Genomic DNA, 17,226 nt, shown 5'->3' on the forward strand with positions numbered 1-17,226 from the left:
CTTGTATATTACTATGAAGTTAGTTCAATTTCTTTTTACAAATTGACATTTATCTGCACCTTTTGTTGTGCATTTTTAGTTATGTTTTATAAAATATTTTATTGTCCTAGTACTGATGTGTGTGTGTGTGTGTGTGTGTGTGTAAAATTTGCAGTTCTTTCCTAATCTCTTATTTCTCTTCAATTGGTTAAGAAATTATCTCTCTGGCTTGACCTTGGGGGTTTGACCAAGTCAATCGCTCTCAGTCTAGGTAACTAGTAAGATTCACAGATGAATGTGGATTCAATTCCTTGTCAGATTCCAACATTCTAAGCCACTACATCGCACAGGTTCCAGATATATATGGAGTAACCCATGGATCCTCAGGGCATGGGTTAAACTTCACAGGTAGAAAAATTAAACACCATCATTCTTTTCCACTACAATAATGGTAAAACTGGGTCTTGCCTGTTTATAAAATATTCAGACCCTGTATTCTGAAAGTGAAAAAAAAATCCATATCTGTAAAATTCCTTTTTCAGCAACACAGAACTCATTTATGTTCACTTCTAGTAAGATACATTTCCTATTCAAAACCTTTACTCTTGCACTTTTAGTTCAACAAGAACATTCCTCAAGATGTTGCTATGGGCATGAAATGATTAAGGGAAGCCGCTCTGAACAAGTTTTTCCTTTTGGACCAAGAGTACTTATGAAAACTGGAGAAGGTCAGTGGATTTCAAACTTTCTACCTTTAGACACTGCTTTCCACATCAACTTGACTACCCAGGACCCCCTGTACATTTCTGAAGGATTCTGGGTACTAGTGTTTCAGGGTACACAGTAAGCCTCTTCCCCATATTTATTTATCTCAAAACCATTATATCCTACCTTATCTCCAAAGAGTTCTAGGAAGCTGACAAATAAATAATGTAACAATTAAAAATATCCCTCCATAAACACAAAAACAGCAGCTGAAAGACACAACACACAATAATAAAAATATTGAAACTATTTAAATGTAGAAACTGGAGAAGGGTGCTTCCAGACAAGCCTTTTATCATGCCATCACCCTGCCTCATTCACTGAATTTTACTGGAGGTCCAGACATAGTCTTCCACTTGTAACCCTCCTGTGTTTTCCCACGGCTTCTTCCATCTTTTTTCTTTCCACAAAAACAAAATCTGTTAAGGAGGAAAAGACATAATAGCTGCAGAATGTATTTTAATTGGAGCCCTCTGGTTGGAGGCCCCTGAAACAACAAGTTAAATATACCAACTGAAGGTCTTCCTAAAAAAGAAGGCCTTCCTCAATTTCCAGAATGTCGTTAGAAAGTGAGATGGACTTTCCTTGGAAAGGAGCTCTAGAGCCCAGACATTTAAATACACACCTTGAAACTCATCTAGCATTCCTCTGGGGCTGTGCTTTGAAGGAAATGGATTAGTAGTAGTGACAGGAAAGCCGTCCTCCAGAGAAACTTCTCCACCATTAGCAATCTTCTCACAAAAACCGCCTAATAACAGCTCGGCTGTTGACGGGAGTTGCCCCTTTCCAACAGGTAACTCCTTTGCTGAGGGAACTGCACTGGCTGCCTATTTGCTATTGGTACAACTTTAAGGTTTTAGTACTTGTGTACAAAGCCCTAAACAACTCAGGACCAGTATACTTGAGAGAGCGCCTTCTTCTTGGAGGGCTTGCTCCTGGTGGTTCCACATGGACCTATGGCCTGACTGGAGTCCACCAGGAGAAGAGCCTTCAGCGTGGCAGCCCCTTTTCTTTGGAATTCCCTGCCCCTGGAGGTCAGGCAGGCACCAACACTGCGTTGTTTTCGGTGCCTCCTGAAAACAGCACTGTTCCAGGAGGCATTTCTTAATTGACCAGTTATGGTTTTTATTAGCATTGTTTTTAAACAAGTGTAATTTTAACGTGCTGTTTTAATCTTTCTATGCTCCTGCTGTTTTATCTTTTGTGTTTACTGCTCCGAAATCTGTTCTAGATATGGAGCAGTAAATAAATAAATAAATAAATAAGCTTTTAAGAAACTCCAGGTTCCCTAGAACACAGTTTGAAAACAAATGCAGTAGGTTAACATAGAATTTTTCATCAAACTCTTTTCAAGATTAAGCAAATCTTAGAACCTTTTAGTTTGATATCTGAAAATATTGTCTTCAGACTGTCAAAATGTTTATTAATGCCAACACTGTGCTGAAATTTCTACAGGCACAGTAATGACCACCACGAGTATTGATCACAACTATCCAGGGTCTTCTAGTATAGCAGTTTACATGGATATTTAGCAAAGTCCCTGTTCACATGGAATAAACTTGGATCCCCAAACCATTCATGCTGGCAAGAAAGACCATTTTTGCCAGTGCAACTGATTTGAGTTGTTGACACACAAGGTCTCTATCATATGGTTTAAGGTCTCAGTAGATTAGCACAAATACTGTTTAAATGTCAGAAAAAGGCTAGCTTCTTCTCAAGATACAGTTTCTATATGAAGGCAATTTTTTTTTGTATAGAAGAGTACTGCATATTGCGAGCCCCCACCCACAGTCTGAACTAGGCCACTGGTGCCCTGTATTTAATAGGAACCATTTTATATCATGTTAATCATACTTCTGGAGGTATTTGTTACTCTGAGTAATCTCTGTAGGCACAATCTAGCCACAGCTCAGTACATTTAGGGCGCAATCCTATGCAGATAGGCAGCCACCTCTGAACTCGGAGGTGACCGACTATCCAATGCAGGGCAGGAGGAGCACAGAGGGGATCATTCCCTCCACGCTGTTCCTGCCCTGCACTTTCGGCTAGGCAGCCAACTGCGGCTGTCTAGCCGTGGGAGGGCTAAACAGGGGAGGAGGCTGTTGTACGACACATTGGATATGTTGTACAGGCACTTCCGCCCTCCCCGCCTGGCATGCCCCATTTTGGCTGCTCCATGCTCCTCTTAAGAACGCAGAGCATGAGGCTTTTCCGCGCTGCCTCGCAGGCAGCACAGAAGTGGAGGGAGGTCAGATCTCTGGGAACCGACCTCGAAGCGTGGTCTCCGATGTCGGTTCCCGGAAAACCAGATATCCTATGCTGACTAGCGGCCAAAGGATTACTCCCTTATAGACTAATCCTAAAGTGCTGGGTGGGGGAGGGGAGAGAGAGAGAGAGGAACCGGCCAGGCAGAAGGGGAAGAAGAGCTTTCTCCCCCCACACACATTTTTCTTTATCAAATTTCCTTTCCATTGCCTTTTATTGGAGGGTGGGGGTGGGGGTGGGGGTGGAATTCACTGCACCATCTCCAGGACTGCCATAGTTTCCCCCCAACTTTGGGATGTGTGGTGGGGGAATGAGGGAGCTTTGGATAGAGTGGATCTAAGCCCTCCCCTGATCTACCCCCAGCACACACTTCCCCCTTGATCTCTGTCAGCAGAGCAACAGCGGCAGAACTTTCCACCATCAAATCAGTGAAGCCTCCAATGCTGGATCTCCTTCACTGCAAAGTATTGTCCTATGGCCCTTCAGCCATCCTCCCTGAGGAAGTTTGGATTGCTCCCTTATTCCATTAATTTCAATGACAGAAAATCCAGAATATTTAAAAGTGCTTAGCTTTGACTGGATAGAACCCAATGTATCTATTAAACAGCAAGTCCCTTTTCTGACAACTGCTACACAAGATACTTCAGATGTTAGTCTGTGCTTAATAAAATTGCCGGTTGGCAGTTTCTTGCCAATTACTTGGTTTTTGGCAGTGTTTCTCAAACTTTTTGAACTCAGACATCCCTTCTAAGCTTATTCTTTTATCATCCCATTGGCCCAGCACCAAGCATTTCCTAAACTTACTCTGTCTTTTACCAACCTCATTGGCCCAGCATCAAGCATTTGTTCCACATATGAGTACAAGCAGAGACTTTCCTTTAATCGTGTCATATGTAACCTGCTGTTGCATGAGAGCAGTTGATGCCTGGAACACGTCCTCTCCATCACCTCACATAAGCTGTCTTACCTCTGCCTTGGAGACAGAGTGAATGCAATGCCAAACCTCATCTAAGATGCACATTAGTATCTGCTTGGCTCAGGATTTTCTGCCTTCCTGGAACGTCACACCCATCTCCACCCACTTTGTAGCAACAACCCCAGTTTAAGAATCTAACCTCTTGTCAAATATTTGACCAGTTACAAGATTATCTGTATCTAGAAAAGGCATCTTCACCAACCCAGCAGAAATTATTAGCTTATTCCATAGTGGCAAAATGAACTTAATATATTGTTTATTTATTTATTTGTTTATTTATTGAATTTATTAATCACCCATCTGGCTGGTCACCCAGCCACTCTGGGTGATGTACAATAATAAAAACAGTTTAAAACAATAAAATTCTACATTAAAAACATCATATTTCTAAAAATACCCTAACCCACCCCAAATGCCTGCCTGAACAACCACATTTTTAATGCCTGGCGGAAGCTCATTAAAGAGGGGGCATAGCGGGGTTCCCTAGGGAGGGAGTTCCACACAGTGGAGGCCACCACAGAGAAGGCCCTCTCCCTCGTCCTCACCAGTCTAGCTTTCCTGGCTGATGGGACAGAGAGAAGGCCACCCAAGGCTGATCTTGTTAAGCAGCCTGTCTGGTGTTGCTGGAGGCGCTCCTTAAGATAGGCTGTTTATAGTATCTAAACAATCAGAGTGTGAGGGGGGTGTTATGGTAGGATTACATTGCTACCAAGAAAATAGCTTTGAAAATATAGCCAAGTCACATATTCATGTGGCCACCATATGTCAATGGAAGGAGATGAGAACCAAATCAAACTTCTCTTAATGGAAAAACTGACAACAGAATTTAACTGGAGAAAGGTATTTCAGTACTCCAGAATCATACAAATAATGTAGAGTTTGCCAAATACTCTGCTTGTTAAGAGAGCATACCAAGCTCCACCACTTTAAAAGAATACTTTCTTCCATTTTTGTTATTTTGATTTGGTAATGTTAGGTTAAGAAAAGCCAGAATGTACACAAGGAGAGTCCTCAGGGGTTATATGAAGGACACAGCACACCTCTGACATGAATAAATCACAGTGGTAACTTAAAGAAAATGTTCTATACCTAGTGAGTGAATAATGCCATGATAACTCAATGAGGTGGCAGAACATACTGTACCAATTCTTGCACTGTCAACTTTAATATACTTTGTTTCATTCTCTCTAATTTGTAAGACTTTACACACAATTGCAGTATGATCAATTAAACAAGCTTTGCATAACTAAAACAGACACCTTACAGATAAATAATCAAGAAAAGGAAAGAGTTCTCTTCCCCCCCCCCCACCTTTTATTATTAGGCCATGAGGAATTAACTTGCCTCTAACCTAAACAGTATGCTCATTCCTAATACTAATACTACCCATTAGAAAACCGAAGTGTTGATTGGATGAAGGATACACCAGCGGGCAAATGTAAGATTTGTGCTAGACTGAAGAATTGTCTTAATTAGAGGTAGAACAGCAGCAGGTGAACAGCAGCAACTATCCCAGGTGCAGTCTCTGCTGCACTTTTTTCACAGATGCCCCTCAGGAGCTAAAGGGAAAGAAACACTTGGGCTCGGCCCTAGACCCACGTTGGTTTTGTTTTGCTTTGCTTCAGGATCACAAAATGCAAGCTGGTAAAAACAAGTGGCTCGGTGCTTTCCCTTTCTGCCTATCTACACTAAGTAGAACAAGCAGGTGTAAGTCAGCCTTCCTCAACTTGGTGCCCTCCAGATGTTTTGGCCTTCAACTCCCACCATCCCCAGCCCACATGGCCAAAGGTCAGGAATGCTGGGTGTTGCAGTCCAAAACATCTGGAGGGCAACAGGTTAGGGAAACCTGGTGTAAGCATGAATCAAACGGGTCAGGAAAGCTGCGCCTGCCTTTACCCCCACCCTTCAATACGTGTGCAGTTGCTAGGAGTAACCAGGGAAGATTTCTCAGCCCCAATCCCTTCTCTATTGGGGGAGGGGGAGAGAGAATCATAGAACAGCAGGGTTGGAAGGGGCCTATAATACCATCGAGTCCAACCCCCCGAAAACAGATCACTGCACCCACGATGCCCCCCAAGACATGCTATGTGCAATGTAATATCCATATGTATGCATTCCTATTTCTGCAGTACAAGCTCTGAGAGAAGACAAGGCGCTTCCCTGTTATGAACCCTCCTTTCCTTTAACCTTCCAGAAGACACTGGGGACGTCGGGGGCTGTCTTTCTGGAGCCTTTCTCCCACTGAGGGGTGGTCTGGTCCAAGGGCAAGGTATAAGCAGGGGGGAGTGGAGCGCTGGCAGAAGCCGGAGACGCGCTTCCCTACAGCGGTGGTGATGGCGGCGGCCGGCTTCCCAAGACCTGGGGCCGTTCTTCGGGCAACGGGCAGAGAGAAGCCCCCCCGCTCTGCACAGAGCAGTGGCGACGGCGCCATGTTACAGCCTCCCAGGCTCCCCACCTATCCTCCGGCAGGGCCCGGCGACTTCCACCCGAGCCCACGCCCGGGTATGGCTGCAGCCACACCCCGAGCCGCTACACACAGAGAGGAGGGCGAGGCGAGGCACCGACTTCCTCTGTTTACATGCCGGAGAAAACGCGCACGCAACACACACTCACCCCTCACGACCGCCGGCGGAGCCGCACTTTAAAGCCCGGGTCCCCCACAGGCTTCCGTCACATCTCGCGGGAACTCACTGACACATCTCTTTCTTTCTCGCTCGCTTCCCGCTCCCCCCGCCCCTCCTCGGGTCAGGGGAAGATGCGGTCACGTGAGATGGAGCTGCGGGCGGGGGGGAGAGAGAGAGGAGGAAGAGGGAGAGGAAAACAGCCGGACCAGTCGAAATGACACGTGGTTGCGGACTCCGCGAGGGCGGGGCCGTTGACGACCCTCCTGTGCCTGGGTGGCCGGAAACGGCCCAGTCTTCCCCCTCCTTTCCCCCGCTCCTTCCTCGCGGCTGCGCGAGGAGCCTCGAGCAGGGGGGAAGAGGTACTTGCTTTGTACGTGCGAATGAAAGAGCATATCAGAGGCCTCGCAAGTGCTTATCGCCTTTAGTAGTCTATCCTTTGGAAACCTTCAAGTTAGATTACTGCAAAGCGCCCTACGTGGGGCTGCCCTTGAAGACCTTTTAGGAGCCACCGCTTGTGCAAGCATGGAGCAGAAGGTCTGAGCAAATAGCACCACTTCTGGCCTACTTGCACTGGCTGCTTGTACGTGTTCGAGCCCAATTCAAGGTGCTGAACTTGACCTGTATAGCGCCGTACATGGCTCAGGACCTCAATAGTTGACGGTGGGCCTCGCCACTATTGCCAGCCGCCGAGTCCCTCCAAGGGAAGTTCTGAGGATGGCAACAAGGAGAGGGCCTTCTCAGTGACAGCCCCCCCCCCCATTGTGGAATGCTCTCCCCACAGACTTCTGCCTGGCACCAACATGATCATCTTTTCGAACCGTTAAGACCCAGGCATTGGATGGCATATGATGGGGCTTTTAATGTCAGTTGTTTTATCATTTCCCAGTATCTTACGGTAATTGGGTGTGTGTGTTTTTTGCTGTTTCAAATTGTTTTTTAAATTGTATATGTTGAAGATGTTATATAACTTTTTATTATGTTGTATTTGGAGGTTGTAATTTTTGTGAACTGCCCAGAGAGCTTTGGCTGTTGGGTGGTATAGAAATGGAATGAAGGAACTGATCAGGGACCAGGGCAAAACTTGATCACCCACATTTAAGAATGGAAGGAGTGCTGCTGGGCCAAGACTCAAAGTTAACATAAGAGCCATGCTGGATCAGACCAAAGGTTCATCTAGTCTGGCATTCTGTTCACCCAGTGGCCAACCAGCGGTAGACCAGGAACCCACAAGCAGGACATGAGCGCAACAGCACCCCCCCATTCCCCAACAACTGGTGTACATAAGCTTACTGCCTCTGGTGCTGGAGGCAGCACATAGCTATCAAGACGAGTAGCCATTGATAGTGGTAGCAAATTCCATACTTTAACTATGCGCTGTGTGAAGTACTTCCTTGTATGTCCTGAATCTCCCACCAATCAGCTTCATTGGATGACCCTGGGTTCTAGTATTATGAGAGGAGAAAAATGTCTCCCTATTCACATTCTTCACACCATATATAATTTTGTACACCTTTAAGTTCCACCTAGACCAGTAGTCTTCTATTCCCAGTACGAGCCAACTTGATACCTTCGGGATGCTCACAGGAAGCAAGACCTAACGTCTTTTCTTCCTTATGTATATCCTCAACATGCTTGTATTTAGGGGTATAGTGCCCAGTCATGGAAGGCCATAAATTACCCACCCCATATATTCTTGGAATGCAACTCCCGTCAAATCTAGCCAGTATAACAAATGGTGAGGAGCAATGGGAATTGTAGTCCAACATCTGGAGGGCCAGAAGTTGCCCACCTGATTGTATTGTACCAGTTGTAGAGGAATGGGTGCATTAAGGCTGCACTCCTACATCCATTTACCTACATAAACATGCATAGGATTGTACTGTAATATTTTCTATCACACTCATACCTGTTCTGTTAAATATCATGCAGTATCCTTGCCTTACAAATTAGTTTTAAACGTCAACACTTAATATCTGCCTTCTACCACTTTCATTATAATAGAACAATACATTACAACTGAATTAGCAAACCTATGACTTGATTAAAACACACACTCCAAGGTAAGGTATCTTTGCATATTGCCAATCACCTCTCCATCTTCTCTTGTGCCCAGGACAAATCCCATTAATGCTCCCCACCCACTTTCTAGTCTGCGTAGCACCTCATATCCCACTGTCTTCTGCACTGCACAGTATCAGAGATGTAGGCTGAAATTTTTTCCCATTGCTGTATTTTTCCACTTAAACCTTTCAATTTCTAGAAATGCATTATTTCATCAAATTAATCAGTAACAATGAGAAGAATACAAGTCAAGTATATTTATGCACACAGTTCTTGGGCATACTAAAGTATGTTAACAGTTGTCAGTCCTTTCATCCCCCTAAATCTAAATATTGTAATGGAAGTGTGCATTATTAAGTTGTCATGATCTAAAATCTTAATATTCCAGTACAAATAATTTCCAGGTAAAGCCTTGCATTTGTTAGAACATAACTTCTAAAACACTAATAGTGCAGTTCTCTGTATGATTACTCAAAAATAAATCCCACTGTGTTCAAATGAGGCTTACTTTTGAGTATATGTGATTCCATCTTCAGAGTGAAATCACATTTACTCAGAAGTAAGTCCCATTGAGTTTAGTGGGGCTTACTCCCATGTAAGTAGGCATAAGATTGATTTCCCCTCCAACAAAATATTGCAATTTAACTACTTCTGACTACTGGAAATACTTTTAAGATAGTCATGTAAAATATGTAAAGTTAACATAGCATGTTTGAGTTAACCAGTAAAAAAAAATTAAAAAGCATGCTAAATCAAATCTGGATCAATTTAGGGCATAACCTATGCATGTTTTGGCAGAAAAAAGTCCTGCAACTCCCAGCGTTCCCCAGCCAGCCATGCTGGTTGGGGAATGCTGCGAGTTGCAGGACTTTTTTCTGCCCAAACATGCATAGGATTGTGCCCTTAGAGCCGTGAATTCCATCCCCTCACCATCACCAACCCTCACATCCCTGCATAGACTGCATCCTCCAATCCCAAATCTAAGCTTTGGAGTATACATGGGACAGTTGCTTACACTGGTTTTTAATTACACAGATGCACAATTTTCTAGGTACTTCTTCTAGTTGCCTATCCAATTGCACTAACTCCCTTGGTACAAAGATGGGACTTGGGTTGTTATCCTATACACATTTGTCTGTAAGTCCGATTGAACTTGATCCGGGTAGATATGTATAGGATTGCACCATAATGCAGGATTTGCATCAATGGGCTAATTCACACTTAAATATAAACCAGGGTTATCAGGATTGAGCAGCATGCTCGTGTGCACTGCCCAATCATTCCTACTTGGCTCCTCCTGCAACCAGAAGTGGTATACAACTCTTTGCTTGTTTGGGGAGAGAAACCAGAATCCCTGGTTCTGTCACAACCTTATCTATGGTATGTTTAGCCCCTCTCAGCGGGAAGAGGGGCTAAGTGGGAGCAATTGGGTGGTGTGCACCAACATGCTTGCACAATCGTGATAAGGCAGGAATTTCTGGAACCCTTTATTGTGACACGTGAACTGGCCCTACAGTAATGTCATGCCAGAAATTATAACCTCTGTGATCTCACTTGGAATACCATGCACAGTTCCGGCTGCGGAACCTCAAAAGAAGATACTGTAGAGCTGAAAAGGGTACAGAAAAAAGCAACCGAAGCGATCAGGGGTCTGAAGCAAGTCTCTATGAGGAAAGGTTACGATTGTGTTTTTTTTTTAGCTTAGGAAAATGGCAAGTAAGGGCAGGTGGTGGTGGTAGAAAAGTGATAGTTATATCATTATAGGTATGTAAAGTTGTTCATGGTGTGGAAAGGGGGATAGGGAAGAGTTTTGCTGCCTCTCAAAATACTGGAACCCAGGGTCAACTAATGAAGCTGAATGATGAGGGATTCGGGAGGGACAAAATGAAGTACTTCTTCACACAGCACACAGTTGTAGTAGCAAATTCCATACTTTTAAGATATACTGAAGGCCACCAGCTTGGATCATCTAGGTCTGTATTCATGTGGGCACAGCCCTCATCATTGCATGTGGTCTTCAGGGCCAGAAATGTTGCCCACCTGTGCCTTAAACACTCTGGGATACATATAAAAGAAGTAGGCCAATAAATTTGTCCAGGATATGTTCTGTTACTTGCCTACAGCATTTCAGGTCATTTTAGACAGATGTGCAGTGATCCATTACAGATTTTTTTAAAAAAGTTACAGATTTAACTAAGCTATTAATTGCAGTAGCACCACAATGTCGGTGATATAAATACAGCTGACAAATACCCACCAAGAGGTATTACTTGCAATTGTAGATGCTAGTCTCACTTGCTCGATAACACAATTTAAGCCATGCATGATATAGCTGAAATCATACTGTTCCACACAGTATTCCACTGAGTTTTATTATCAATTTCCCTCAAATAAGCTTCTGATGGAAAAACTCAGACTTTTGGTCTCTGGGCAGACTTTGAAAAAGCCAAGCAAATAAACAAGGCACAGCCAGTAAACTCGTTACCATCTTTAATTAAGCTGCTTTGGAAAGTAGCATACATTTCCATGATAAACATTTTCCCGAGCTGATGTTCACATAATCACACTGTAGTTCATTAATTCCAATGTTATGAACAGATCTCTTCACATGGCAAACAGGATCAAAAAAGCAACCATCAGACAGAAGAGACCCATAGCTTCAGACAGGGCAAATCCCAGAATAGCATAGGAGAACAACTGCTGCTTCAGAGAAGGATTTCTAAAATAAAATGTCAAGATGTGAATAATTTTTGTACATATGGTGAAAGTTAATACCAACCAACCTGTGATAATTTACACAGGTCTGAGCAGGACTATTATTGCAACCAGGTGCTTCTAGACAACTGCTTAAACCTTGACCACAATTATAAGCATGTGAAATAGAGGGTAAGTTTCAGACCACATTGTAAAGCTCAGCTTTACCAGCACCCTCAAGCCACTCAGAATTCTGGGAAAATACGTGATTGTGGTAAGCTAACCTTACTGTGAGGTTGGAGATTCCAACCACCTCTCCAGATGGACACAGCTACAGCCACCAAAATTTTAAGTGGCCCTGTGTGGTTTCTGCTCAGTTTCCTGAAGTAACGTCTATCAAAACTTGAATCTCAAACCCTGGCCAAAATTGCTGATGTTAACCCATTTATACTGTACAATCCAGAAGGCTGTTTAAGAAGCCTGTGTTGGAAAACTAAGGAATTTTTCTAACACATGCTGCCTCTGTTAGTGCTAAATAACTGTAACATATTCTTTTCCAAAGCTAGCATTCATGACCAAGAGAAACCCAACACCAGTTTAGTTAGAGCAATCATGCTTCTTGATGGGAATTTCTCCTAGCTCTGATTTCACTATCAGTCTCATAACGGCATTCAGTTATGCACTTATTAGCTCAATGAACAAGAAGTACTATAGCTGTTATAGTTTAAGAGAGTGTACTTTAAAGTTTGCTGCCTAGCAACAGCCAAGACTGGACATACACCCTATTGGCTGTCAGGATTATGACATCATGGTTTCGCTTCCACAGTCCTGCTGACCAACTGCAGCTTATTCCATTAGGTTTTCATTCTGCTCTTCCTCTTCTCTGGTACCTCTGCTGTCACCTGCCAAGCCCCCCAAAACCTGTCAGACCCTTAAGGCAAAGCAAGATGAAGTGTTTTCGATGGGAGGGAAGATGGGAGTCTTTGTTTCTCCAGCTAGTTACTGAACTGTACTTTCACCGTCTCTGCCTCTCATCTGCCTTTCTGTCCAATCTGCTGTCACTTTTTGTAGGCTGCAAAACCTTGCTTTGACACAGTAGGCTTTTTGAAGATGAGCTACTTCCAGTCCTTTTTTGCGCTGGAGGGGGATGGGAGTGGGGAGACTACTGAGGAACTCTTACCCCCATCTCTAGGGAACCCGGAAGAGGAGGATGGAGTGATGCAGAGCAGAAGGCAGGAAACAGCATCCAGGGAGAGGATCACTAGATTTGAGTGAAACGAGAGGCCATGGAAGGTGCATCTCTCGGTCTTATTGTGTCCCATGTTGCACACTTATTATTCTTATAATATGTAATCAATGTATCCTATACCCCCAAACTGAACTTTCATTTATAAATAGACATGAAGAGCAGTTTCAGAATTTAAGGGCCTTCTCCTTTCAGGTCAAGTTTCTATTGTGAACATTTACTTAGGGCACAATCCTATGCATGTTTAGACAGAGAAAAGCCTACAACTCCCAGCATTCCCTAGCCAGCATGCATAGGATTGCACCCTTAAGGACTCTCAATGAGGCAAACATTTTTTAAATGGCTAGTTTCACCTGTGCCAATACCTGGATCTCAATATCCAAGGGAGTGTTACCACCCATATAGTAAGATTATTGGCTGATGCCCTGCTCCAATTATCACCTCTCAGAGGCAAGATTTGTTTTAACAAGAGGGCTTTTTTGTCATGGTGCCTCTATTGTGGAATATGTTCCTAAGGAGGTTAGCCTGGTGCCAACTGTGTTATGTTTGAGGTGCCAGGCGGTTCATTTTTGTTCAGGCATTTTGACTGGATCCTGATTACCTTAAACTGACTTAACAGCAACTTAATCTGCCACGTTTATGCTTGTATTGCTTTACTTTGATGTTTTTAACTTTGTAAGCTGCCTAGAAATCTTCAGATATATGGTAGTACAGAAATATATTAAAGAAAATACATACATAGAATGAATAATTACTTTAAGGCAGGGGTGGGCAACTTGTAGGCTAAACCGTTTGGAGTCTCACAACTCCTATCAGCGATACCCAGCAAAACCAGTGATGAGCAATGATGGGAGTTATGCCAAAACATCTGGAGGCCTACAGCTTGTCCACGTCTGCTTTAAGGCAAGATCCAAGGCCTTTATATCCCTAAGAGGTATTGTTTACTGCTCTCTCTGTCTGGGACAAGCACATGGCTAAGAGGCAAACTGTATTAGCACCTCCTTCCTCCACACAATCCAAGCTTTCTCCCCTAATGTCTGGGACAAGCACGTGGAGCTGTTGTAGCCCTGCATGGTCATTTCCAGCCTTTCCAGCCTGTTAGCTTCAAAAGCCAAGGCCAGGCTACTGTGCTGTGAGGATGAGAAAACAGTATCCTACATCTGCAATGGTGCCATAACAGTTACTTGAACACCTAGTATAGTAGAATGAAACAAACACGTATTCATATAATGCTGAAAATTAAGATCTGGACAGATTACCTGGCATAACCAATGATTAGACTCCCGAAGACTGTTCCAATACCCGCACCAGAACCAGCCACTCCTACTGTGGCAGCACCAGCACCAATAAATTTGGCAGCAGTGTCAATGTCCCTGTTGATAGCACCAGTTTGAAACTCCCTTAGTGCTAGGTGACTGCCAGTGTCCTGAGCCCCGGTAAGGAAAGCCGTGTTGTCCTAAAAAGAACAAGGAAATCCCAAGGATTAGTTTTAATGTAAGAACAGCTAGAGATTTGTTCTATGAAAGTTGCAAGCATTCTACAGCAGGGAAGGGAAGCTTTAAGTCATAGTTCTTTGTATAGGTCTGAAGAGAATTTGGAAAATGTTCTATTCTTCTTAAAGAAATTGTGGAAGTGCCCAAACCAAAATCCATCTTAAAAGTTTAAAAACAGCCACTATCATAATTCCAATAACCATAACAACTTATTTCCATCTGGGTTAATCAACAGCAGGATGCAATCCCAGGTGCAGCAAGTAAGAGAATGCTAGTCTTCATGCTTCCCTTTGTAGATACAATAATGCAATGCATTAAGTATCTACAACCCAGGGGTAGTCATATAGTCTGAAAGAGGTTTCTAGGAATAGCTTTTGTGCTGAATGGTCTAAAGGCATATAAGGGGGAACGTAGAAACGTATCTGGCCCTATGCAGTCCCCCAGGGGCGGCCAACTTGCAGCCCTCCAGATGTTTTGGCCTATAATTCTTATCACCCCTCACCATTGGCTATATTGGCTGGGCCAAAACATCCGGAGGACCACAAGACCACCTGGGAACCCAGTGTAAGGAGCTCCAGTCCTTGGGGAAATAAAGCAGAACATTAATATTGATGCAGTGGATGGAATAATGCTTTCTTAGTTGCAAATCTGCATCTTTTCAAGTTAATCATTGTAATACAAGTTGCCTAGAATAAGTAAGGTTTACACAAAGTTGTATGACAGAACGGGGGGGGGGGGAGATAGAAGGTGGGCACTAAACATAAGGCAACACGCCTTTGCCAAAACTATGTCTTGATAGTTTGTTGTGAGTTAGGATTACTACGACAAGAACACACAGGCTCACCAGATAGTTTAGGAAGCTACAGAATTGTTTAAGGTACCTCTCCAGTCCTGACTTCCGGCCTAGACAACACCGATGCAGAAATTGGTCTGTATAGGATTCTTGATCCAGTACGGATCTGAAAGGCCAGGGGAAGGAGTGGGAGAAGAGGAAGAATATTAAAGTAACAAAGATATATCACAGCTCAACTACCATAGCCTTAAACACAACAGACATACACTGTGACTTTTGGATTGACAGAGAATTAGTTCTCTTTAGAATTACAGGAAAGTGATTCCATTCACAAAGGAAAATACATTCCTTGAACCCCATCAATGGTGCGAAACCTCAGCACTTTAAGAGCTGTCATTTTTATCTTTAGGTAGTAAGTACACTGACCACAGCTAAAGTCGTTGAGATGCAACTGCTCCTGAAGTTTGACATTCACTTTTGGTACACGTAGGTCGAAGAGAACACTGCTCATCTGAGTTGAATAGAACATTTCTCATCTATAAGTCAGAAACAAGTGCTCCCATATGGAATAAAATATATTTTTGTTGAGATTAATCTTGTAGCTGTAACTATAAGCATGTTACAGTCTGGAAGGATCTCCTGCTAAATACTGGTTTCTCTTTTCCCCATGGTGAGAAGTGAGGCACTAGAACATACAGTGAGGTTTTAAACATAGCACATGTATATTAAATGGTTAGGTAACTCTCTTGGGAAAGATACAGGTACATTTTTACTTGCATGACAAGGATTTCATAGCCAAGTTAGAGTGGGAAAAGAGTTTTGACAACGCTCGTTTCTGGTCTCTTTTGTGACATTTCAAACAAACAACCCTGTCACATATTTGTGTTCTCTTGACTTTGTTCGACAGGTGCCACTGAAAAATGCTCACTGCTCCTGTGGTACGCTACAGGTTTGGGCTGTTAGACTTAGAGTGTACCTGAATACAGAGGACCGTACTTCTGCTATGCTTGATGACCTTCAGATTATTCCCAGCCCTACAGGTCTGCAAAAGCAGTTCTAAAGTCCAATCCTAAGCATGTTTACTCATAAGACAGACCTATCAAGCTCAGCATAATTTCCTTTTTTTTGAGAGTGTGTCACTTTGTTGCCTACTAGGCAACCACAATTTCATTCGACCAACTCAAGACAACGGGCAACCCCACCGGAAGAAACCTTTGCAGAACTCCCCGAAGGTGTAGCACCCCCTAAAGAGTGCTCAGCTGTCACTTCCGACAAGCAGTCTAGGCGGTCAGCAGCACAAATTGTAGGGAAGGCCCGAACGAATGAACGAATGAATGAATGACCCGGGGCGGGAGGGGGGAAGCCAGGCCCGCCGCGGCCTGCTCTTGCCCTTGGATCGCCTCCTCGCTAAGGTCACACGGATTTCCACACCGACCTCTTTCCCTCGTAGAATCGACTCAGACGCTTTCCAAGGAATGCCACCGCATTTCGGGTTTTGTATTTATTTGCAATGCTGGAGTCGCGAAGCGGCTTGTTGGAAGCGGGGCGGGGGGGAGAAAAGAGCCTTTCTGCAGCCAACAAAACCAGCAGGACGGAGAATGACCTACCGCAAGCAGAAAGGGTGGCGGGGGCTGCCAGGCCTGCCACCCCACCCTGGAGCCTCCTTGCAAGGGGAGGAGAGCGCGGGCGGGCAAGAGGCTGTGACCGCTAGGAAGGCGCGGAAGGGCAGGCGGCACAGGAGGGAGGAAGGGGCAGCGACCTAGGGGGACGCCGGGGAGGAGGCAGCCGCTGCGCGGCAACAACCCAGGCTTGCAACTCACCAGTGCGGGGGAGCCGGCGGCGAGCTTGACACAGGCGAACATGGTTGCGGCTGCGGCTGAGCGGGTGGGCGGCCGGTGGAGCGCAGGGGCTGCGTGGGGATCCCGGGGCTGGGCCTTTTGGCTCGCTGAGGGGGGAGAAAGGAGAGCTGTAGGGGCCCGGCAGCAGGCGGGGGGCTGCGCTCCGCCGATGGAGACGGATGCGAGGGCCCCGGCCTACCACTTACCCGGCGGCAGCGGCTCCTCCGGCTGAGCGGGCGCAGCTGTAGAGGTCGAAGGGACTGCAAGCTCCCTGCGCAGGCGCAGTGACGGCGCTTTATACTCGGAGCGCCCGGATGCTGGGAGGAGCGGAGAGGAGAAGCTCGAAAGAGAGAGCGAGCGGGGTGGAGGGGGAGGCCGCTCCCAAGGTCGCTTTGCAGCGGGTTTATCGGTAATATCGGGATGGGGGACACAAGGGCAGGTTGGCTGCTAGAACATGGGAGAGGTGAGCGAGGGTCGGGGTATTGAAAGTGG

General features: G+C 44.8%; 2 protein-coding genes across 15 annotated transcripts in view; both read right to left on the bottom strand.

Moving 5' to 3' along the window:
* Positions 1-6,664, bottom strand: part of ATF2 (activating transcription factor 2) — a 60,936-nt gene extending 54,272 nt beyond the window's left edge. For 11 of the 14 annotated variants that reach the window (XR_014784785.1, XR_014784782.1, XR_014784788.1 and 8 more), the window contains exon 1: positions 6,599-6,664. The gene's annotated coding sequence lies outside the window, so the exon portion shown is untranslated. Of the gene's footprint in view, positions 1-870; positions 1,164-6,598 lie in introns of those variants that run through there. The other 3 variants (XM_084813504.1, XM_084813416.1, XM_084813469.1) reach the window with 2 other exon arrangements.
* Positions 6,665-11,146: 4,482 nt separating this feature from the next.
* On the bottom strand, positions 11,147-17,005 carry ATP5MC3 (ATP synthase membrane subunit c locus 3). The gene is made up of 5 exons (XM_084813527.1): positions 16,941-17,005; positions 16,717-16,841; positions 14,985-15,062; positions 13,870-14,066; positions 11,147-11,389 (listed from the first exon to the last, which is right to left on the bottom strand). Exons 2-5 carry the CDS (start codon positions 16,756-16,758, stop codon positions 11,275-11,277), a joined length of 432 nt encoding a protein of 143 aa, XP_084669653.1. The 5' UTR covers positions 16,759-16,841; positions 16,941-17,005; the 3' UTR covers positions 11,147-11,274.
* Between the last annotated feature and the right edge of the window lie 221 nt (positions 17,006-17,226).

The sequence above is a fragment of the Heloderma suspectum genome, chromosome 1 (genome assembly GCF_057233095.1).
Source record: "Heloderma suspectum isolate Gila_16-S chromosome 1, 16-S_ref, whole genome shotgun sequence".
Lineage (NCBI taxonomy): Eukaryota > Metazoa > Chordata > Lepidosauria > Squamata > Helodermatidae > Heloderma > Heloderma suspectum.

What these genes read in the sequence shown, in the direction of transcription:
- ATP5MC3 (XM_084813527.1), bottom strand. Translation starts at nt 16,758, where the DNA reads ATGTTCGCCTGTGTCAAGCTCGCCGCCGGCTCCCCCGCACTG. An exon ending in CCGCCGGCTCCCCCGCACTG is followed by an intron (nt 15,063 to 16,716) that starts GTGAGTTGCAAG and finishes CTGGCCTTTCAG; the next exon opens with ATCCGTACTGGATCAAGAAT. An exon ending in CTAATCATTGGTTATGCCAG is followed by an intron (nt 11,390 to 13,869) that starts GTAATCTGTCCA and finishes ATTTTATTTTAG; the next exon opens with AAATCCTTCTCTGAAGCAGC.